The sequence below is a fragment of the Pongo abelii genome, chromosome 17 (genome assembly GCF_028885655.2).
Source record: "Pongo abelii isolate AG06213 chromosome 17, NHGRI_mPonAbe1-v2.0_pri, whole genome shotgun sequence".
Taxonomy (NCBI): domain Eukaryota; kingdom Metazoa; phylum Chordata; class Mammalia; order Primates; family Hominidae; genus Pongo; species Pongo abelii.
The window spans coordinates 57268423-57293877 of NC_072002.2; the positions used below are offsets into that span (position 1 = coordinate 57268423).

At 34.3% G+C, this 25455-nt stretch overlaps 1 protein-coding gene across 2 annotated transcripts in view; it reads right to left on the reverse strand.

Annotated features, from left to right (window-relative positions):
- Positions 1-25455, reverse strand: part of RIT2 (Ras like without CAAX 2) — a 254480-nt gene that overhangs the window by 35294 nt on the left and 193731 nt on the right. For both annotated transcript variants that reach the window (XM_063717002.1, XM_063717003.1), the window contains exon 4: positions 23394-23585. In XM_063717002.1, the coding sequence (XP_063573072.1) occupies positions 23394-23585 (192 nt within the window). The remainder of the gene's footprint in view (positions 1-23393; positions 23586-25455) is intronic.

The window sequence follows — 25455 nt, forward strand, 5'->3', positions numbered from 1 at the left end:
TGGAAAAAAACAAGCTCAAAGCTCAAAGCAGAAACCTACCAATGGTGCTTAACACAGGCTGGGAAGAATCTAGCATAACCATTATTTCATCTGTATGGCACTGACTCCATATTCCTCTACTTTTTTTTTTTTTTTTTTTTTTCCTTGAGACGGAGTCTTGCTCTGTTGCCAGGTCAGAGTGCAGTGGCGTGATCTCTCGGCTCACTGCAACCTCTGCCTCTACCCTCCCAGGTTCAAGTGATTCTCCTGCCTCAGCCTCCTGAGTAGCTCGGACTACAGGCATGCACTACACCCAGCTAATTCTTTTTAATATTTTTAGTAGAGACGGGTTTCACCATCAGAAGAAATGGAATGCTGTATTCAAATTGTTTAAACAAAGTAACTGACAACCTGGACATATATAGAATGTTGTACCCAAATGTATATACTCTTATAAAACATGCATGGAATATTTAACAAAACTAATAAAAGGAGTGCTATAAATCCACACTTTATAAATTTCAAAGGACTAAAATTGCACAAAGTACATGCTTCTATAATATTATAAAATAAGAAGGTATTAAATAACAAAATGATAACTAGCAATTTACAATATAATAAAAAATTAAGAACTACAAATCTGAAAAATGCATGAATCAAAGCAGAAATCATAATTGAAATTAGAAAATATTTTTTACTGAATAAGAAAAATAAAATATATAGAAATTTAGAATAAAGCTATATAGCTAAGGCTTCCTTAGAGGGATAATTATAACCTTAAATACATAAATTAGAAAAGAAGACTGGATGATAATGGATGTGCTGAGTAAGTATCCATCTGCGGTATTCAGAAACAGAACAGTAAATTAAACTCCAACAAATCAGAAAGAAGAAATAATCAAAATAAAAGCCGAGGAAAAAGTAAATCGAAGAATGCCAGGATAAACTCATTAATAAAAATTATGAAATATAAAGAAGAATATATCAAGACCTGCGTTTATTCCAGAAACATATGGTACATTTTACAATTATAAATGAATTGGTGGAATTCACCATTAATAAAATTACAAAGTCAAAACTTATGCTTGAGTACACTAACAAAATAGACGAATACATCTAAAGATTGTTCAAGAAGAGCAGCACTAATAAACTGTATCTGGAATTAAAAAGGGGACATCACTTCAAATTCTACAAACTAATACTATCAGAAAGGCTTACAACAACTTTGTACCAATCAATTTGGAAATTTGACAAAGTAGACAAATGATTAGAAAAATTCAATTTATCTAATGAATACAAGAATAAAGAATCTAAATAGTTGCATAATGCGTAAAAGTGTTGAATTCATAATTTAAAACTTTACAACAAACAATAGGCCCATAATAATTTACCAGTGAATCTATTCCAACATTTTAAGTAAACAGTATCATTCTTACATAAATTATTTCAGAGAATAGGAAAAAAAACAGTTCTCAATTTCTTTTGAGGCCATAGTAACATTGCCTCAACTAACAGTTGACCAGGATATTCCCAAATTAACAAATTAACAAATTCCAAATTTCCAAATTAACAAAATATTAATCTAGGTCAATCTCACTCATGACCACAGATACAAAAAAAATCCTAAACAAAATATCTGCAAACCGAATCTAACAATATGGCATCAAGACTTGAGTTATTTTCAAGGAAATACCTGGTAGACTTACTTCACACGTAAAAATAAATCAGTGAAGTTCCCAATTTAATAAGATAAATCGATGAAATTCTCAATTTAATAAATCTTATAATTCTATCAAAGGAAAATAAAAAATATTCATAAAATGTAATATTCTTTCATGATAGAAACTCTCAGCAAACAATGACTTAAAAATTAATTTTATAAAAGAAATGTCTGTCACAGTAAACATAGTTAATGAATACATGTTTGGAGCTTTTTGTTTGAAATCAGGAATGGGAAAAAATGCCCAATTTAATTTAGCTTTTATATTTAGACCCATAATTCTTTTCAACACTGCAAGAGAGAACCTGGAAATAATTCAAAAAAGAAATGAGATAGGATTAAAAAGTAGAAAGGAAATAAGACAATGTTCATTATTTATAGATGACATCAGTGGGTATATAGAAGATGATAAAGGTAAATTGTTAAAATTAATGAGTGAATTTTTTTAAATTATACTTTAAGTTCTAGGGCACATACCTGCACAACATGCAGGTTAGTTAGATATGTATACATGTGAGTAAGGCCAGAGCGTATGGATAGAACAAACGGTCTCTCTCATAAACAGCTGCAGTTGAAATGCAGAGATTTCAGTCAACAGCAAGCATCAACCACCAAATAGGCGAGTGGGGAAATCTTAGGTGACTTTAGCCACAGATACCATTTGACCACAACCAGATGGGAAATTTGAACAATAACTGCCTAGATAACCCAGTTAATCCCTAGAACTCCCAATAAGTAATACATAAGAAAATAATTATTGTTTTAAGAAACAATAATTTGAAATGATGCATTGTGCAGCAATGAATAGTAGGTAAATATATTCAAAAAATAGAAAATAAATGTAAAAATGATTCGATCTTTCAAAATTGAGAAAAACGTAAAACTGAATGAAAGATGTACTAGTCTTCCTTTTAAAAAACTCTAAAATATGATGGAAAATATCAAAGATTAAATAAATAGTATTTACAATGTTCATTGATCAAAATATTCGACTTCGTAAAGTTGTCAATTCTCCCTAAGTCATTCACTGTAACTCAGTCAAAATGTGGACAGGTACACGTGTTTGCATGTGGAATTGACAAGCCAATTTTAATATATTTATGAAAATGAAGAAGACCAAAAATAGAAAATTTCTAGGTAAGAAAAATAAATTAGAGACCTTTCACTACCATATGTCAAGTCTCATTACAGAACTACTGCAACTGGGATATTATGTTATTAGAGTAGTTATGGACAGACAATGGAACATATGAGAGTCTACAAATGGACTAACACACACATGGTCAGTTGCTTTATCACAAGGGTGACCTTGAAGAGTAATAGAGAAAGCAAGATCTCTTTCACAAATGGCACTGGGTCAAATTGACTCTCATAATGACCAAAAAAAAAAAAAAAAAAAAAATTCATCCTTACCATAGGAATTCTAGTAGGACTACAGGTATAAACATGTAAGGTAAAATAAATAATCTAGAAGAAAACAAAAATGCAATTTTCACAAGCATAGGTAGAGTAAGATTCCTTAAAATAGTTTCACAGAAAGCACCCACTATAAAACAAAAGATTGATAAAATGTACCACAATAAAATTAAGAATTTATTTTAATGAATGGTATATTCAAAGAATAATAAAACAAACCAAGTGGGAAAAATATATAACATATGTATTTCTGACAAATGACCACATCCAAATCAATTTTCAGGACTCCTACATACTACTAAGAACAAGATAACCTAATAGAAGACTGGCAAGGGACTTGAATCAGACTCCAGTGAAAGTGGATATGGAAATTACCACTCTGCATTTGAAAAGAGGCGCCTCTTCACTAGTATCCAGGGGAATGCAAGAAAAACCACAAGGAAATATCATTACCTGCAGAATGGAATGTTTAAAATTAAAAAGACTGGCAAGCTGGCAAGGATTTGGAGTAAACGGAATTCTCATATACTCCTGGTCCTAGTGTCAGTTTAAACAACCACATTGGAAAACAGTTTGGTAAAATCTACTGAAGTTGAACATATGCACATGTTATGACCCAACAATTCTACTCCTAAATATAGAAACAATAAAAATAATGAATATGTGTTTCAAACAATAAGAGAAAGAACATTAATAGCAGCAGTATTCATAAATGCCTCAAACTGGACACAATCTAAGTGTCCATTAATAACAGAATAGATAAATAAACTGTGATATATTCTAACAAGGGAATATTGTATTATGATAATAATAAATGAACATGTAAAACCATGGATGAACCTCACAAATATGCTATTGACTGAAAGAAGTCAGAAACATAAGAATACTCTCGAAAAATTTCATTTATGGCTGGGCGCGGTGGCTCATGCCTGTAATCCCAGCACTTTGGGAGGCCAAGGCGGGTGGATCATGAGGTCAGGAGTTCCAGACCAGCCTGGCCAATACGGTGAAACCCCGTCTGTACTAAAAATACAAAAATTAGCCAGGCGTGGTGATGGCACAAGCCTGTAGTCATCATATGTGATTAAGCTACTACTCCGGAGGCTGAGGCAGAAGAATTGCTTGAACCTGGGAGACGGAGGTTGCAGTGAGCTGAGATCGTGCCACTGCACTCCAGCCCGGGCGACAGAGTGAAACTCTGTCTCAAAAAAATAAAACAAATAAATAAATAAATAATAAATTATTTCATTCAAAGTATAGAAAAAGGGTCAACTAGTCTGATGTTAAAAATCAAGGTAGTGGTTTTCTTAGAAGAGAAAGGGGATCATTTACCTAACACCCTTCAGAGGAGTTAAGCTTTTAATGTGTCCGATTCTGTTTCTTGACTTGCATGTTATACAGCTATATTCACTTTTTAATAATTAAATAAGTTGTACACTTATTATTGGCATACATTTCTGCATGCGTGTTAGTCTTTAATACAAAAAAAAAGTTTCAAAATACGGTGTACAAACCTAAGACAGCTTAAAAAGAGATTACTCAAGAGTCTCTAATGAATACTTTCATTCAGAATTTCTTGTAGATGTGGCAGGATGCAACCCTCTTTAGCGGGCCAGATTTGTTCTCTTAATAACACAGCTATCATCAGTCTCCTCCCCTGTCTTTCTGTTGAAAAGGAGGTGTAGTGAATAAAAGCATATAAAAGGGGTCCCCCTTATAGAGAAGAGGAGGGTTTTGTGGGAAATATAGAGAAGTGATTGTTGAAAATCCTGATGAGGATTGCTTTCTTTTTTGCTCTTAGCCATCTTTTGACTCTGTGTCTTTTCTACCTCTTGAATTCTCCTGTTTAAAATGAGGTGGTCTGGATTAAATTATAGCTGAAATCCCTTCAAACTCAAGCTCTGTTTCTCCCTCAGAGTTGTTCAGTGCATTTTGATAGATTAAAAGAGGTCAGCACCACCTGAACCTTACTTTGCAATCAATCAATCAATGGCTATAAAATACCCCATATATACCCAAGACAGTGCTGGAATGTGTGAGAGATTTAAGAGAATTAAAATAGAGACTGATTTTGAGGGACTTATAGCATAATTTAGAAGAAAATAAAAAATAAACATTCCCAGAACAAACAGTAATTAATAGCGTCAAGGTGAGGCATTTGATATATATTGAAGGAAGTGATAAAACAGAAAATTCTCTCCGGAGTAACTTTGGTGATGTCACGGAAGAAAATGTGTGCTTTAACCTGGGCCTTGGGGAATAGAGAAAAGTGGTGAGACTAGGAAGACATATTTAGTTGTCCAGTGTGAACACAGGCAGGAAATATAATGAAATACGCATGGAAAAATGTTTGCTGGAGCTCAGAATAGCCTACCTCTAGTGATGAATAAAAAGTAAAAATATTTATTAGCTGAAAGCCCATTGATATGTGCGCTCATTTTAATTCTGACCCGTTACTGAATTCTACAATTTGGAAACAGAATGGCCTTAAGATGAGATGGATACAAAGTTTCAGATAGGAGAAATAAGTTCAAGAGATCTATTGTACAACATGGTGACTTTAGATAGCATACTATATACTTAAAAATCGCTAACAAAGTAGATGATGTATGCTCACCATGAAAATGATAAATTTGTGAAGTAATACATGTGTTAACTCTATTTAGCCATTCCATAGGGTAAACAAATTTTAAAGCATCATGTTGTACATCATGAATATATACAATTTTTACCTGTCAGTTAAAAAGTGAATAATTGTTTATTATTTATTTACTCTTTTTTTTTTTTTTTTTTTTTTGAGATGGAGTTTTGTTCTTTCACCCAGCCTGGAGTGCAGTGGCACGATCTCGGCTCACTGCAACCTCTGCCTTCTTGTTTCAAGCAATTCTCCTTCCTCAGCCTCCTGAGTAGCTAGGATTATAAGTGCCTGCCACAAAGCCCAGCTAATTTTTGTATTTTTTAGTAGAGAGGGGGTTTCACCATGTTGGCCAGGCTGGTCTCGAACTCCTGACCTCGTGATCCACCCGCCTCGGCCTCCCAAAGTGCTGGGATTCCAGGCGTGAGCCACCTGGCCCAACCGTGAATAGTTAATTAAAAAAAAAAAAAAGAATAAAAGATATAAACCAGGGTCTGATCTGCATGAGTAACAACAGCAGAGAAACTCCAGCCATTCCAGTCTCTATTTTACATGTGATGCAGTGGCAGGTAGAACAACCCACTCTCAGAGCCAGCATCAGCAGAACCCCACATCCTCCTGGTACCAATGGACTAGGAAAGTTCCTATTACCACTGCAGACAACATCAGAGGTTGAGCAGGAAGCCCCAAAGGCATCAAGTAACAAAACAGACTAGAAAGCATTGCAAGGAGAGGGACAACTAAATCATCACTGGACTCAAAACTCACAAAAAGTAGTCCAGAACTCACATACAAACCCTAAACAGAGCAACTTCCTGCCAAAACAGAAAACATAAATAGGATTATGAGTCTCCTAATGTAATGACTAAAATGTCTGGGATGCAATAAAAATCACTGGTACCAAAAATCAGAAAAAATCACAATATGAATGAGAAAAGACAATTATTTGATACCAATACCAAGACTATCCACTGTTGGAATTATCTGTTAAAGATTTTAGCCAGGTATGGTGGCTCATGCCTGTAATTCTAGTGCTTTGGGAGGCCAAGGCAGGAGGATTCTTGGAGGCCAGGGGTTCCAGACCAGCCTGGGTAACGTAGTGAGACCCTGTCTCTATAAAAATTTTAAGAATTAGTCAGGTGTGATGGCATGTGCCTGTAGTCCCAGCTACTTGGGAGACTGAGTCAGGAGGGTTGCTTGAGCCCAAGATATAGAGGTTGTAGTGAGCTATGATCATCACTGCACTCCAGCGTGGGTGACAGAGTGAGACCCACTCTCAAAAAATAAAAAAAAAAATTAAGGCAACCATCATAAAATGCTTCAATAATCGTTATAATTTACTGTAAAACAAATTTAAAAGACTTGGAAAATCTCAGGACATAAATAGAATATATAAAAATAAAAAATAATCTAATAGAAATTGTGGAAGTGGAAAACAAAATAACCAAACAAAGAAAAAAACAAGCAAAAATTTCACTGGATGTTCTTAATAGCAGAGTGGAAAAGACACAGAAAAAAACAGTGAAATTGAAGACAAATTAATAGAATTTACTCAATCTGAACAACAAAGAGAAAATAGACTAAAAGAAAAAATAAACAGAGATCAAGGGATCTGTGGGACAATAACAAAGATCTGACATTAGAATCATCATAATTCTGATGAAGAAGAGAAATGGAGAGGAGCTAAGAAAGTATTCAAATAAATATTGGCTGAAAGCCTCCCAAATCTGGCAAAACATATAAAGCTACAGATTCAAGAAGCTGAGTAAAACTCAACTAGGTTAAACCTAAAACTACACCAATCACATTATAATTAAACTCCTGAAAACTAAACACAAAGAATAAATCATTAAAACAGAGAAAACTGCTGCATTTTCTATAAAGAAAAAACAGGTTTAATGACAGAATCTGTCATCTGAATCCATGGAAGACAAAGGAAGTGATATCAGTTTTATTAAGTGCTGAAAGAGCAGTCAATCCCAAATTGCGTATCTGGTGAAATCATCCTTCATACTGAAATAAAGACATTCTCAGTTGAAGGGAAATTGAGAGAATTTGTTGCTAGCAGATTTATCATTAAAGAGTAGCCATAGGACTGCTGGTGGGAATGTATACGTAGGTAAGTTGGTGCAAAAATAATTGTGGTTTTGCCATTGTTTTAAATGGCAAAAACCACGGTTACTTTTGCTCCAACCTAATAAATTAGTACAACCACTATGGAAAACGGTATGGTGATTCCTTAAAGAACAAAAACTAGAACTACCATTTGATCCAGGAATCCCACTTTTGAGTATCTACCCAAAGGAAAAGAAGTCATTGTATGAAAAAGACACACACCCATGCATGTTTATAGCATCACAATTCACAATTGCAAGGATATGGAACCAAACTAAGTGCCCATTGACTGAGTGGATAAAGAAGAAGTTGTACATGTACACCATGGTATACTACTCAGCCATATAAAGGAATGAAATAATGTATTTTGCAGCAACTTGGACAGAGCTTGAGGCCATTATTGTGAGTGAAATGACTCAGGAATACAAAAGCAAATATATGTTCTCAGTTATAAGTGAGAGCTAAGCTATGAGGATGCAAAGGCATAAGAGTGATATAATGGACTTTGAAGACTCAGGGGTTGGACTTTTAGGAGTAGGGTGAGGAATAAAAGAGTACACATTGGGGACAATGTACACTGCTCAGGTCCACTAAAATCTCAGAAATCCCAACTGAAGAACATAAACCATGTAACCAAAACACGCCTATACCCCAAAAATTGTTGGAATACATTTAAAAATCCTCCAGTTTTCAAGTTTGTATTTTGTAAATTTAAAAATCAAATCACCCTAATACAATAAAACAATTTATTTTCTTAAAAAACAATTATTTTCTCAGGTGACAGTTCCAAAAAATCTCAGAAATCACAACTGAAGAACATAAACCATGTAACCAAAACACGCCTATACCCCAAAAATTGTTGGAATACATTTAAAAACCCTCCAGTTTTCAAGTTTGTATTTTGTAAATTTAAAAATCAAATCACCCTAATACAATAAAACAATTTATTTTCTTAAAAAACAATTATTTTCTCAGGTGACAGTTCCAATAAATCTCAGAAATCACCACTAAAGATAATAACCATGTAACCACAACCCACCTATAACTAAAGATTGCTGGAATACATTTTAAAACCCTACAGTTTTCAAGTTTATATTTTGCAGAGCTAAAAATCAAATCACCGTAATACAATAAAACAATTTATTTTCTTAAAATACAGAATAGCTGAAGGAAACGCTAAACTAAAAAAAAATTATAAAAGATGATGAGTAGGATCTTTAGAAAGTAAAGAACAGAATGAGTAAAAATTGCAGTAAACATAATAAGACCATCCTTCATTTCATGAGTTTAAAAATTATATTTTATAGCTGGAATAAAAGATGAACACCATCTGACATCGTGTTCTATGTATGCAGAGGAAATGATTGAGACAATTATACCTGAAAGTGGTTAAGGGGACCTAAATTGAAGTAAGGTTTTTATACTTGAAATGGTAACACATTGACACCAGCAGGCAACTACTAAGAAAACTATATAAACAGCTTTAATGAAAAACATAAATACATCAAAATAGAATTCTAAAACTATTTTCAAATTATCCACAGTTAGGCCAAGATACATACAGACAAACAATGGACAATTAGGAAAGAGAAAGTGAAAACAGAAAGCAAATAATAAAAAGGCAGACATAGGCCCTAACCTATCAATAATTATTTAATTGTAACAATCTAAACCAATTAAAAGGTAGTGATTTGCATAGTGAAATTAACAAACACCACCCACTTATATATGGGCTGTAAGAAATCTGCTTCAAGCATTATTGATATGGACAGGAGGCAGGGAAACACCGGGTATAAGAGGGTGGTTTCCTGGCAAAGGCTCCACTCTCAAGCCTGGAAACCCACAACCCTAAATGGGAACAGGCATTCCTGTTTTCCTGTCCAAATGCTGCATTTTGGCCCACAACAGCCTGCTAACCTGTACATATATAAACCCCAAACTCCAGGCTCCAAGAGCAGATGAGCAGACGAACAGAAGAGTGGCAGAGTGGCAAAGTGGCAGAGCAGCAGAGTGGTGAGACAGAGAAGGAGAGAAGAGAAGGAGCACCTGAATGTTGAGAGGAGTTCAGCTGGGGACAGTTGGAGAGATTGGCTGCGGGATGACCATACTCCAGGGGATGATCATCTTCCCACTCCATCCCCTTTCCAGGTTCCCATCCATCTCACTGAGTAAAATCCATCCATCACTCAGTAAAATCCCCACATTCACCATCCTTCAAATCCAAGTGACCTGATTCTTCCTGGATGCTGGACAAGGACCCAGGAACCAAGAGGACAGGGTGTAAAAGGCTGTCATCTGACTCTCCACTGAGCTGGTTTAACACTTAGCCATCTGTGGACAGCAACTGCTAAAAGGGTATTAATTGTAACACACCCCTAGACACTACCATGGGGCCAGGGTCCAAAAGCACTCGCCGTTGCTCCTGCACCTGCTCATCTGCCTGCTCCCCTTCTGGTAAGGGATTTGAGCACATGGTGGCAGAGCCACATCCCTGTTGCAAGTCCCAAGAGGGGTCAGGGAACGCTCCTGTTTCATTATGACATAGATAAGTTGAAAGCAAAAGGATAGAATATATATATCAGGCAAACATTAGTTTTTAAAAAGGAACAACTATAATAATACCAGATCAAGGAGACTTAAAAGCAAACGAAATTACTACACACAATGAAGGATATTACAAAATAATAAATGGATGAATTTGCCAAGAATATAGCAATCCTAAATGTGTTTGGACCAAACAACAGAACTTCAAAATACATAGAGTAAAAACCCATAGAGCAGAATGAGAAAGAAATCATAATTATAACATGGGTTTCAAAATCCCATTTTTAACAATTGATAAAAATCAGCAAGGATAGCGAATAATGAAACATTAAACAGCAAGATCTACTGACATTTATAGAACACTGTAACCACCTACAACAGAATACATATTCTTTTAAGCTTACATGGAACATTCACCAAGATAGACTATATCATGGTAATAAAACAAACTTTAACAAATAAAAAAAAAAATCACACAGAGTATGTTCTCTGACCACAATGCATCAAAGAAGAGTATATCAATAACAGAAACTCAGGGGGAAATTTTTCAACATCTTGGGAATTAAAAATATGCTCCTAAATAATGCATTGGTCAAATAGGAAATTTCAAGGGAAAATAATACATAGAGTGGAATAAAAATAAACACAAAATATATTTTTAAGAAGATATAAAGAAGAGCAAAATAAATTCTAAACAAGCTGAAGGAAGAAAATAATAAAGATAACATCAGAAATCAATGAATTTGTAAACAGGAGAATAGGAAACTAATAAAACTAAAAGCCAATTCATTTAAAAAAATCAATAAAATTGGGAAACTTTTAGCAAGATTGACAGACATAAATTGAGACAAGACCTAAATAATAAAATCAGAAATGCAACAGAAGACATCTCAGCAGATCCATGGGTAACTATATAATATAGTGGATATGTTAATTTGTTTCACTATAGCAACCATTTTACCATATATACATATCTTACAACATTATGTTATATGCCTTATATATATGCAAAATTTTTATTGAAACAAATTTTAAAAATGATTACAAGGAAATATTATGAATAACTTTACACTCATCAATTCAGTAAGGTGGAAGGAATAAATCACGTCTTGAAGATCACAAACTCCTCAAACTCAGCCAAAATCAAATAGATAAATAGAATAGTTCTGTAACTATTGAAGAAATCAAATTTTTATTTTAAAAGCTTTTGCTCAAGAAATTTCCAGGCCCAGATGGTTTCACTGGAAATTTTACCAAATATTCAAAAAAGAATTAACACAAATTTTACACAATTTCTTTCAAAACCAGAAAAGGGAATACTTCCTAATTCATATTATGAAGCCAGTATTACACTGATACCCAAACTCAACAGGGATCACATGAAATGTAAAAAGTGTAGACCAATGTATCTGATTAACTTAGATGAAAATAATTCTGAATAAAATTTTATCAAAATATTATAGAAAAATATATATGTATAATAATGCACTATGATAAAATGTGATTTATTCCAGGTATGTGAGAATAATTAAATATTCAAAATGTATTAATGTAGTCCTCCATTTCAATAAGCCAAGGAAAAAAACTTATCATATCATTTACTACAGAAAAAGCATATTAAATACCCATTCATGAAAAAAAAATTCACTTTCATTACATTAGGAATACAGATGAATGTCCCCAAACTTGTAAAGAATACCTATAAAAAAAACTATACCAAACATCATAATGGTGAAAAATTGAATGCTTTGCCTCTAAGATTGGGCACAAGGCAAAGATGTCTTTCCTTATACTTACGGAAATGATCCTGGAAATTTTAGCCACTGCAATAAGGCAAGGAATGGAAATTAAAGATACACAGATATGAAAGAAAGAACTAAAACTCTCTATTTACAAATCACAAGCTTGTCTGTATAGAACACCCCAAGTAATATACAATATACTTTGAGAACTAATAAGTTTCTCTCGTGTTCAGTAAGGTTAAAAAATACTGCATGAATACACAAAATGCAATTGCATTTCAACGTACAGATAAGAAATAATTGGAAACTGAAATGTAATAACAAAAATATAATTCCATTTCCATTACTCCTAAGAAAATTATATAGGTATGAATGTAATAGTTACAGTTTTTGCATAATTAAAATTATAAAATGTTGATGAAGAAATCAAAGAAGAGCTAAATACTTGGAAAAACATATTCATGCATTGGAAAATTCAACATAGTAAAGATGTCAATTCAACATAACTTAACCAATAGGTTTAATTTAATTTCTTTCAAAATGTCATTGCAGTTCTTTGTAAACATAAAATTACTCTAAAATTAACAAAGAAACATTAAGCATTAAAATAGCCAAAATATGTTTTAAGAAGAAGAAAAACGAGGGAGGAATTATTGATGTTAAGACTTATGTATGTATGCTGAACTAATCAAGTCAGTCTGGTAGTGGCAGAAAGATAGACGGATCAAAGGAACAGAATAGAACATGCAGACATAACTCCATATGAATATGCCCAATTAATTTTTCATAAACTTGTAAAAGCATTTCAATAAAGAAGGAAAAGACTCTTCAATAAATGATGCTGGAGCAATTAACTATCCATCAGCCAAAAAAAAACCACTTTATACAAAAAATAATTTTTAAAATGGATAATTGATATAAATGTGAAACAAAATGATAGAATTTTTAGAAAAGAACATAGGAGAAACTCATGGGTACCTATGACTAGGCAGTGTTCTGAGATTTGATACCAAAACCACAATTCACAAGAGGGAAAAACTCAATCCATCAAGTTCATCAAAATGTAAAAGTTTTACTCTGTAAAAGATCCCATTAAAAGACAAACTACTGACTAGAACCAAATATTTCCAAGTCACATATCTACAAAGGGTTGGAATCTAGAATATGCAAAGAACTCTCATAACTCAAACTTAAAAAAAAATCCAACCAGAAAATAGTCAATGGAAATAATGAAAATGAAAATAAGCATTATCTTAGGCAAAATAAGCCAGGCACAGAAAGACAAATACTTAATGATTTCACTTATACATGGAATCGAAACAAGTTGGGTTCATAGAAAGAGTAAAAAGGTGGTTACTAGGGACTGCAGGGAGGGGTTGGTAAGATGGTCAAAGGATACAACATTTCAGCTAGTTAGGAGTAATAAGGACAAGTGATCTATTCTACAATATGGTAGCTGTAGTTATAACAATGTGCAATTCCTTGTAAATAACCAAGAGTAGATTTTAAGTGTTCTCCCCACAAAAAAATAAGTGTGTAAGGTAATGCATATGTTAACTAGTTCAATTTAGCCATTTCACCATGTATAATTTTACAAAACATCATGTTGTACCTGATAAATATACATAATTTTACTTGTCAATTAAAAAGGTAAATAAGAAAAGAAAATGGTCAGAAGCATGTACAGATACTTAACTGCAGAGGATATTCAGATGACAAATATACTCATGAAAATATGTTCAATATCATTAGTCATTAGACTAATGCAAATTAAAATCATAATCAGATATCACTATATGCTGATCAAAATAACTAAAATGAAAACTAGTGATAATATCTAATGCTGGCAAGGGTGAGAATATAAAATAATAGAGCCATTCTGGAAAATACTTCAGCATTTCCTTTCAAAACTCAAATGGACTTATCACAAGATCTAGCAATTGTGCTCTTGGGCATTTATTCCAGAGAATTAAAAGCTTATGTTCACACAGAAACTTGTGTGTGAATGCCCATAGCAGCTTTCTTCATAATAGCACCAAACTGGAAATTACCCAAATGTCCCTGAAAGGGTGAATAAACAGATTGTGATATATCCAAATCTGAATGCTATTTAGTAATAAAAAGAAACACACTACTGATAACAAAAACTTGGATATAATTCAGGAAATAATGCTGAGTGAAAAACAATCTTGAAAGGATGCATATTAACTCATTTCGTTTATACAATAATCAAAAAATAAAATAATTATATAGATGAAAAACGAGGTAGTAAACTAGTAGTTGCCAGAGGTTAGGGGTTGGGATAGGAAGGGGATGGAGAAGGAACAACACGATGGGCCTCAGAGTAATGGCAGAGTTGAGTGTCTTGATTATGCTAGTGGTTAAGCAGGCTACACATGTGACATAATTGCATCAAACTATAGACATACACACATGCATGAGTACATGTATAACCAGTGAAATATGAATGAGCTTTGTGGATTGAATCAATGTCATTTTATCGTTTTTCATATTATTCTAGAGTTGCATAAGATGTTAACATTGGGAACGCTAAGACAAGGATGCACAGGGTTTTTATTCACATTTGTTTGTAACTTCTTGTGCGTCTGTAATTATTTCTAAATAAACAATTTGTAAAAGCTGGATTACATAATTCCCTAAGCATGTGGTTGAGTTAAAGTAAAAAAAAAAATAGTACTCCATGAACACACAGCTAGTGCTCCTGATTCTGAGTATTTGTAGTTCAATCTATGGATATAATTCATTTGGATTTACAGTATTGTCTTGAATTATCTAATGCACCTACATCTATACATATAACTACACACACACACACACACACACATACACACAAAACATACACTTGATTATTGAGTACAGCCAGAGCCTAACTGCTGAGTGTTGAGGAAATTTCCCACAAATGTTAGGGTTTGGGCAGGCAAGGATACCTGGGAAAGGGTATAGAGACCTGAAATCTTAGATAGGGTAATAAAAAATTTTAAAAAATTACTCACTCAGTATTTATTTCCTTTTTGGCACCTTTTTGAAGTGACTGGTTAAAAATTACAAAAGGTTATTTAAGAGTGGTATTGTAATATTGGATTCCATTTCAAGGAACCAATCCAATTCCCCAACAGCTTTGCTTTTTTCTTTTCCTTAAAAAGAAACAAGCTTATTTCCCAAAGCCTTTTCTGGCTTGTCAATTTTACAAATGCAGTCAATGATCCATGAAAACCAAACAATTCAGTGTAAGACAATTTAAATAAAGAGGGAAAGCGAACAGTTACAATGTCAGCTCAATCTGAGGAAACACAAGCTCTGTTCTAATGAAACATGAAATTATCAAGTTGAAGTCTATTTAGGTGTAGATGTGCAACATAAACGGTGAAATTTTGATTTTTCTAAATGACAAATTTGCCCAAAAAACTAGATTGAATCTGTAACACTTTCAACATTGTTGTTTTTAATATAAACATTAATTATGTTTAAAATTATTTTATATTTTAAACATTTGTATATATGCGTGTATATATATATACACATATGTTTGTATATATGTGCATATATAGTATATATACACAAGTATTATTATTATATATATTACACTATATGTGTATATATATTTTTTCTTTTAGGTCTCAAATATTTCATTTAAGGCCTTTAAAACACTTGTAGGTTCTATGCTCTTATAGTGTCCCAAAATAAAATTATCTTTCATGTACTTCATTTTATATTTTAGCCCACTGGCTCTCTAACTTTAGCATACTATACTCTAGAATCACCCAGGTAATTTGTTAAAATAGATTGCTGTGCCCTACCCACAGAGTTTCTGATTTATCAGAACTAGGATGGGGCCTGATAATTAGTATTTCTAATGAAGATCACAGGTGGTACTGTCTCTTCTGGTTTGGGGACAACATTTTGAGAACCACAGTTCTCATCCAAGATGAGTTTTTCCATACATTTAAAAATTAGTTTAGCTTTTCTGGAATGGCCAGTAATCTTTTGTATGTGTCTGTTGTCTATCTCCAGATTACTCGCCTTTACTTAGCTCATAAACTATGCAAAAATGCAGTAATTTCTTCAAGGCTCTCTTAGGCAGATTTCAGTTATTAAAGAATTGATACTCTGTTTCACAGCTGAAAAATTGGGAAATAATTTCAAATTTAATTTTGCAAACTCCATGTGCGGAAGCCTACATCAGAAAGCTCCCTGGGCCTTTACCCAGATTAGTTACTCTTACTTTTCACACAATTCGTATGCACTTGATTAGCTACTTTCTAATTTGTAAGAGAGCGTATTAGAAGAATAATAACCCAAAGACTATTACAATAATCCAGATGAGGGATAGGGATAGTAGCACCCAGTATTTATTGAGGCACTACTCTGTGACATACACTGTGCTAGATAACCTACTGACATTATCTCATCTGTCCCACCCAAAAAAAATGACAGATATTATCATCCTACTTTACAGAAGTAGACACTGAGAGAGTCTGAAGTGCAAGATGTTTATTAGGAATCAACATTTGTGAAAGGAAGGAGAAGGAGGCAGGGTTGAGCAGAGGGAGAGGTTGAACGTTAATGCAAGCCCAATAGAGTCTTTACCAAACTAGTGGGGGCTCCCTAGCAAGATTTGCCTGTCAGTATCTCACATTGGGCTGAAATGGCTGGAAATGTATGCCTACACTTAACTGGAAATGAGTTTCCCCAGAAAGGGTGTGACATCAGGCAAGGAGGCTCTATGTAGCTGAGGCTGACCCTTTAAGCACTTAATGGCTGGAAGCTATCTATGAATTATATCTTCCTACTCCTGTGCTGGACAGGAAGTACTTCTCTGAAGAACTTGGGTACAAATCAGTGTGTCACTGATTTGTCCAAGGACACAGTAATCATCCGAGTAACAGTTCAAACCTAGGACTATCTGATTCTTTCAACTACGTAATCTGTTAGTTTCTGTATGCTGCTTACATTTCTTAATAATGTCATGAAGGCTCCATCATGGACACCCACTGGATTGTGTGATAATGCAGTAAAGACCTCAGGTATCACTGAGGAATGTAGAAGAATTTGTTGCTACACGAAAGGTCTCTAAATCTCACTGTAATCTTGTCACTTGCCATCCTATCAGTGTGCAGTATGAGTATGGAATTCGTGAACAGTCAGCAAGCACTATCCCTTTCACTCAAGCTACCATCATTTCTCATCCTGATGACTGAAAGAGCCTCCAAATGCATCTCGCTGCTTCATGGTTGCTCCAACCAACGTCAAGACTGACTAAATAGAAATGTATTCATACCACAATTCTGCTCAAATGTTTTAAACAATTGTTGTTCAAACTTAAATAAAATCCAAACTCTTACCAAAGAACTTTTTAGCTCTATATAACCTGACCCTGACTCCTCACCAGCTATTATGGCTCTCAAACGTGCTAAGCTAAATCCAATTGTGAAGATTTTGCAAGTGCTGTTTGTTCTGTCTGGAATGCTCTTCACCCAAATCCTCCCCACACTCCGGAGTTGTGCTCAATGCCATCTTTTTAGAGAGGCCATCTTGACCACCCTAGAGAATATACAGCTCTGATTCTTACACTCCACATGCCAACCCCTTCCCTTGCTTCATTTTTCTCCTTTGCTCTTTTCACTGCTCAGAATTGTGTACACATGTGTATGTATGCATGCATATTTGAGTCTGTATAATTTTATTCCTAGTGCCATTTTTGCATTGTGCAGTTAGAATACACATACCCATACTCAAATTGTTCATTGTTTGTCTCCTCCATTGTAACTTCACATTATTGCATATAGAGATATTAGCTGTCAAGTTCATCTGTGTACTCCCAAATTCTGAAAGAGTGCTTGTTACCCATTGGGAAAATGAATTAAATTTAAAAAATGACAGTAGCGAAAACATATATGTGTAAGCTAAGGTAACTCAAATTCCAGTTCTACAACAAACCAGTTTGGATAAATCACGTGAAACTCTAAGCTTTGTTTTGTTTTGTTTTGTTTTCTGTCTCAATTGGAGTTAATACATTCACAATTATTTAATTAAATTGAATAACATATTACAAAATGCTATGGAAAAGATAAATAGAGCTAATTAATTGTTAATTGAATTTGGCTATCTATCCCAAAATAATGAGTAAATTACCGAACCTTTTTTCTCTTCAAAAAATAAGCCCTCATCATTTAGAAAATATGTTTATATAAATTTTCCAATGCACTGATGATGAAAGATAATGAAGCACTACTCTTTTTTTTTTTAAGTGGTATTTGCAATTAATTACTGCATTACATTATACCCAATATGCTCTGCTACATATTTATGTTTTGTCTTTGATTAAATGTGTCTACAAGGGAGACACTATGAAATTATGCTTAGGATGCATGATATATGTGTGCTAGGCAGACTGATCTTCCAAGTTTCCCACTGATCACTGTACTGCTTGTGTACACTGATAAGACCCAAGGTTTCTTTCTTCCTCTCTAGAGTGATTCTTTTCAGTCCTTCCTAAAATAACCATCACCATTCACCTTATCTTTCTTACTTGGTCAAGATATTCATTCATTCATTCATTCATTCAGTATCTTTGTTCTTCAAATGTGCTGCCCACATGAGTCTCTCCTGGTTTTCAAAAAGCATTGCACCTGTGAATTGTGCTATAATGTTCAACATTTAATTGTATTGTTTAAGGGGGTCTTTCTCCCTACATCATATGCACAGATCCTGAGGAGAATAAAAAGTTCTTGAGGACAGGAACTGGATTACTATGCCTTTACTATATTCCAAAACCATCACCACTCTCCAAAGATAAGTAGATGCTTGATAGAATTCTAAGTAGATATTATGCTTTTTTAATCCAGTAATTCCTAATTCTCATGGTTCCAAATACCCCTCTAAGTAAAGAAATGAAACTATTTTAATTAAATATCTCACTAAAGAATAAATAAAGACCTTTCTTGATTTCAACTCAGTACTTCAAGAGTTACGTAGACTGTGGGAAGCAGAGTTTCAAGGCCTAAAGCTGAGAATTAAGCTGCAATTACGCTGTTGGCACTGAAAGGTTTGTCTATCTTCAGGATATCTTCAGGATAAAACAGTTTGGCCGGGTGCAATGGCTCATGCCTGTAATCCGAGCACTTTGGGCGGCTGAGGCTGGAGGATCCCCTGAGGTCAGGAGTTCGAGACCAGCCTGGCCAACATAGGGAAACCACGTCTCTACTAAAAATACAAAAATTAGCTAGGCATGGTGGTGGGCACCTGTAATCCCAGCTACCCAGGAGGCTGAGGCGGGAGAATCATTTGAACCTGGGAGGTGGAAGTTGCAGTGAGCGGAGATTGTACCACTGCACTCCAGCCTGGGCGACAGAGTGAGACTCCATCTCAAAAAAAAAAAAAAAAAAAGTTTGTGGTCTGCAATTGACGTAAAACTTTCTAATCTATCTCCCAAATCCCTGAAACTTCCTTCCTTCATAGACTACTTCTACTTTGCACAGCCGGTCAGGGTTTTGGAAAAAGAGAAATCCAGGACTATCTCCTTCTACTCTCCAGTGGGAAGACAGAAGCCTGCATGAATAGGGACAAAGACCATGGGACCTCAAGGACCTAATGATGTTCAGGAATTAAGACAGGCTTTAGAATAGTCTGGATAAACTTTGGACCGAATTTTTTGGCTGTTATAAAACAGAACTTTCCAGTAATTTTGAAACTCATTTCCTTACTTTTATTTTTCCTCCCACCAAAAGGGTAAGGAAACCAACTTTGAGCTACTACTGGCTTGTCCATGGCCTGGAATTGCCCACTCCAAACCCAAAGAATTATTATCCTGATTCTTCCTGCTCCTCCTTGTCCATAAGATGCTATTGCTCTGAGAAGCATGCTAGTATCTTGAAGCTGATATAAAAAAATAAATTCATGATAAAATGACAATGGTTTGTAGGCCAACCATAAGACATAGTGAGATTTTAAGTCAGAACACACTGGGTTTTGTCTCTCAACTCTAACTAGCTGTGTGACCTTGAACAAGTTATTGAATGTATTAGAGATTCAGTTGACTCATATGTAAATAGGTATAAAGGAGACTACTTCATGGTCTTGTGGTGAGGATTAAATAAAATCATGTGTGTAACGTGCCCAGCACAGAGCCTTGAAAACACTAAATGTATCATCAGTAATATCACAATCAAAATGAATATTTTTCACAGATGAAATACTATCCTTTGACTTCTTCCACATTAAAGCTCAAGGAGGTGAATAATGATAAACACATAATACACTAAAACTTGTTGTCTTTTTGTTTATTTTTTATCTTTTTTAGAAAGGCCCTGGGATTTCCCAAAATGCATTAAGAATACAGGCACCTATTCTTACCAAATATGAAAAGAAGCAGCTTCAACCATCAGAATTCTTCCCTTCCAAACTCTTACAGTTTAGGCTGATAAGGAATAAGAATTGCTTAGTGAGAATCCTACTCCTTTGCCTCTCACCACTAAACAATAGCACCAGCGTAATTTCACCTTTGAGAGTTTAAGTTTATCACTCTAGGAATTCTCACAGAATTCTTTTGAGCTGCAAACCATCTAGGTGTCAGCATCTTTATTTTTCTTTTGAGTTTGCTTTTTTTTTTAAATGAAGAAACAGAAACCTAACCTTTCAGATACTGATGAACAAAAAGAGGACAATGTGATAGTGTTTTAGTCTTAATTTTGTCACTAGCTGCAATAGTTTAGTAAAGTCAATTGCTATCAATATATTCATTTGTCAGATGTCCTCATTCTTCAAATGCTTGGCTTACAAATACACAGAGCAGTTACAAGATAAAAGTGTGAATTGAAATCATTTTGCTCAGAAAAAACCACTCTGCAGTTTTAAGAATAATTATTGCTATCACAACCACAGCCAGAAGCCAAATTTTTACATCAACACTTCATTACTGGAGACAGTGGTACACAAACATTTTTACAAAGATTGCAATTTGTGTTCTCATGGTTTTTGCACTTTCTGTGACTATCTTGTTTACAGTACTTGCTTTTATCTACAAAGAAAAGACTATCAAATCTGCAAAGTTACTCAACTTAGTATCTTTTCCTGGGTTTTTATTTCAGTGACATTTGTAATGCTTGTGATTCACTTCACTGCTAATCTGAAAGGAGCAGCTAATTATCCAGGCTGGGATAGGGGTTCTGATAAACATGCCTTTGTGAGATCCTAAGTATCACCTTTGAGCCTGGTAAGACAGGGCCTGGAGAGTGAGGGAAAAGTAAATGTCAGCCAGCTTTGGAGTCATGAAGAGCAATCATTGTAGAGAAAGTTTAGTTGATTTTTGGCCTGAAAAAATGTTTGCTGAATGTTTTCAAGTTCACTAGTTTTTCAGAGTCACTTATAGCTTTCCTAACTGAAACCCTGTCAGAGGTTTTTTTTCCCCAGGAATTCTTAGAAGTACAACAAAAATGGGCGTATGATCACTTGGTGGCACATTTAGGGTGCTTTGTCACACTAGTTCCTAGAGGCCCTAAGAAAAGTAAAGCACTAGCACTCTTCAGAGGAGTATAGGAAAGGTTCAGCTACTAAGCCTCCAACTTTCTTCCTTTCTGCCAAGTATCTAAAATAGATTATATTTAACTCATGAGATAAACTTGAATTCTTAACCCATAGAAATGCAACCATATCATGCTGAACATGTCTTTGGAGAAAGAGAAACAGCAAAGTAAGACAGCAGAACAGTTGCAGAAGAGATGAACAAATATTACAGTTCCTAAAACAATAATTAGCTGCCATTTTAAGATGCTTAGATTCTCAAGTAAAATATACAAAAATATCACCACAAAAATGCATTGCACTAAATCATAGAAATACGTTCCTGGTTAAACATCAACTTGTAAACATGGACTCTGTATGAGATCTTTTCAATTTAAGAAAACTTGAAACATATTAAGCATGAAAATCCATATTTATAATACCCTTAAGATAGGAGACAACTGTTTTAGTGAAGATTCCTACGTTAGTAAAAGGTTTTACTAGTTGACTAATTTAAATAGGCTAACAATAAATCATTAACTGGAATAACATGAACTATTAAAAGCCAGTTCAAATTTAAGGTCAATGAAAAGAAAGATGAAGCATCTCAATTTATAACAAAGCAACTCAATTTGGAAAATTAGATTTACAAAAATTTGATTTGCATGCCACTTCTCAGTAATGTTACTTTGTACAACGTGAGTCATGGGAATGGAATTGTGATATGATTTGCCTGATTCTTGAACCAGGGCAAATGATTTATCATTACTATCTTGAGATATCAGGGAGGAAGCCATCATAGTTCGGCCATCTGTTATTGCCCAAGAAGTAGTGTCTGACCAGATGAGAAGAAAATATAATGAGTGAACTATGTAAGTTATGGTAATGGATCCCAATCTAAGCTAGCCATAGTTTCTTCCTTATCAATTTTGTTTGTTCAGAGAAGTTTTGAGACTGTCTATTGATCACATTGATATAGCAGATGCAGCCTGAAGGAAATGGATAGTATATAAGAGTAATTTCTGATGCAACCTGAGAAGCAGTGGCTTGTTCTAATTCTGGAAGGAGGGAAAGATTCTGTTTTGATCATCTATTGCTGCATGAAAAATTACTGCCAAAACATGGTAGCGTAAACAATTTCATTTTATTTGCCACTGATTCTCTAGGTCAGAAATCCAGACAAGGCTTACCTGGGAGATTTTTGTGTTCCATGTGGATTGGCTGGCTATTTTATGAGGTTACAGTTATGTGGTGGCTGGTGCTGAGACATGCAAAGTGGCTTTGCCCACATGTGTAGTGTCTTGGCAGGGACAGCTGTGAGCCTGAATCTCATTTTGTCCACATGACTATCTTCTCATGGTTAGCTTGGGCTTCTTTACTTGAACTCAAGGGTGAGCAGTTCAAGTGGCAATGGCAGAAACTGCAGAAATCTTAAGGCCACACTTCAGAAGTCAACAAGAATCATTTCTACTGTATTCAGTATATAATCCCAGATCCTAGGGGATGGGGCACTAGTAAGGGCACTCTGCAAAATAGCATACATGGTGAAATATATTATGGAGGCCAACACAATTTACCATGGGACCACCATGACTTATTAGAAAAATCATGTGCATAATTTCTTTCTCATAATTTTCAATGTGAACCTGGGAAAGCAGCCATATTTTGTACTATGCATCCTCAGAGCAAAAGACAGGAGCTACCAGATAAAATTGGCACTCACCTGGCGGAACTGTTCCAGATCAATTTTGTTACCCACCAGCACCAGGGGAATTTCATAGGTGTGGCGGACCTGAAAAATGAGCTCTTTAAACTTGGCAGCCTCCTGAAATGATTGACGGTCAGTGACAGAGTAGCAGATGATGAAGCCTTCCCCACCTCGCATGTACTGCTCCCGCATGGCTGTGAATTCTGCCTGCAGGAAAAAAAAAAATTAATTATGGGCTGTCAATATAGCTAATTAATATGAGGTTTAAATGTAATCATTATGAAATTTGAATGTTTTAAACTATTAAGAATATTGATATTTAATCATAGGAGATTTCATTTATGAGATCTTAGAAAAACATATTAAACAGCAATTTTTATTCATGGACTCTTAGGGATTATATAAAGATTTTTTTTTAATTTGTAATTACCTCACTTTAAGAAAATGAATCTAAATGTTTATACTCCAATCATTAAATTTATTTGAACCCAGGCTAGATATTCTTTAAATTACATATTTCAGATATTTTCTCACTCCCTATTTATTGGAACCAGTTTTTTTTTCTGGAAACATTGAAGAAAAAAAATTGTATAATCTAAGGAAGTTGGCTTCACTTTGCAGATGAAAGTTGGTTTGTATAGGGGATTTCCCATACGTCTGCCAAGGAATCTGGGGGAACAAATTTTTCTACTCAAAAATATGAAAATGAATTAGAGTTAAACCTTGGTTTTCCTTGAGAATGGAAAAAGTTATTAGCATTGATAATTCCCGATCCAGTTATTTGTTTGGGTGTTAATTTGTCTCATGAAGGTGCATAAACAGTAGGATCTGGATTGCTGAGGGATGGATCAGTGTCTACATTCTGCTGACTCTTTCATCTTTCAACTACAACTTCTCGGTGACTGAAAATTCAATATTTGTTCTGAATTACAATTTAGAAAGTTCCTTTAAGTCTAAAATATCTGTTTTCATTCACTTTTATTCTGAAACTACTGTTAAAATGACAATGGCTAATTAGATAGAAGCAATGAAAAATATGAAACTTAACTTCTGTTGGTGGAATAAGCAATGAAAGAACAAAAGAGCATATTGTGACTTGGACAATTTGTGCTATAAGTAATCAAAGAAATAAAATTTTAGGTGGGTTTTAACTGTGTTTGAAGAATTTGAGAAAATGGGACTCCTTTACCTAGCAAAGTGTTTATAAGAACTCACAAAATGCCCTACTCAGAGTAATTGTTTAAATAAATGTTAATTTGATTTAAGCTAGCTTGAAAGATGGGAGCATTTATGTAGATCCAGGAACTTTGGAAAACTAGGGTGGCTGGAAGTCCAGAGAGTGATAAAGCTAATGAATTCCTGAGTTAATAAGTGAATTTCACCAATGATTTGCAGTAAATATGGAATAAATGCAAACGACTTTTGCATTGGTTTCAAGCAATCATTTCTAAGTTGCAAGAACTGGATCACAGAGAGGACAAGAGACTTGTCCAAAGACCAACAGCAACATGATATAGAGTTGGTTCAACAAACTCATGTTACCTGACTCACACTGTATCAAATTACTTAGCATTAATTTTTATTTTACCTCAATCCTAACTTTCACTATGTGAGTGAAATGTACTAATATGGGAGAAAAAATATTCTATTGGATCCATGTTTCATTCCTGAACCAAGATTGAGTAATAAAATATCTGGGATCCCTCATAGTTCTGACATACTCTGATTTTGAAATCCTAAGTCTCAATCAAAACCCCGTAATTGATAGGACTCAACTAGAGAAGTATGGACTGAAAATGATAACATGTTTCTCAAACTCATAATTACATTTCTTTGGAAAAGAAATTATAGGATCATCTTAGAAATATGTTTGAGCTATAGGAAAACATAATTAGATCTGTTGTGTCAGTTGTATATGATTAAAACGATAATAAAAATGCAAGCTAAACTGGAAAAGATCTATTTTACAATTTAAAGTTTATGCTATTTTCTGATTATTATTTTCAGTATTAAAGTTTTTGATTTTCAATCGTCTAGTCCTTTTTGAAAATTAACAAATACAAATATTAGCAAAATA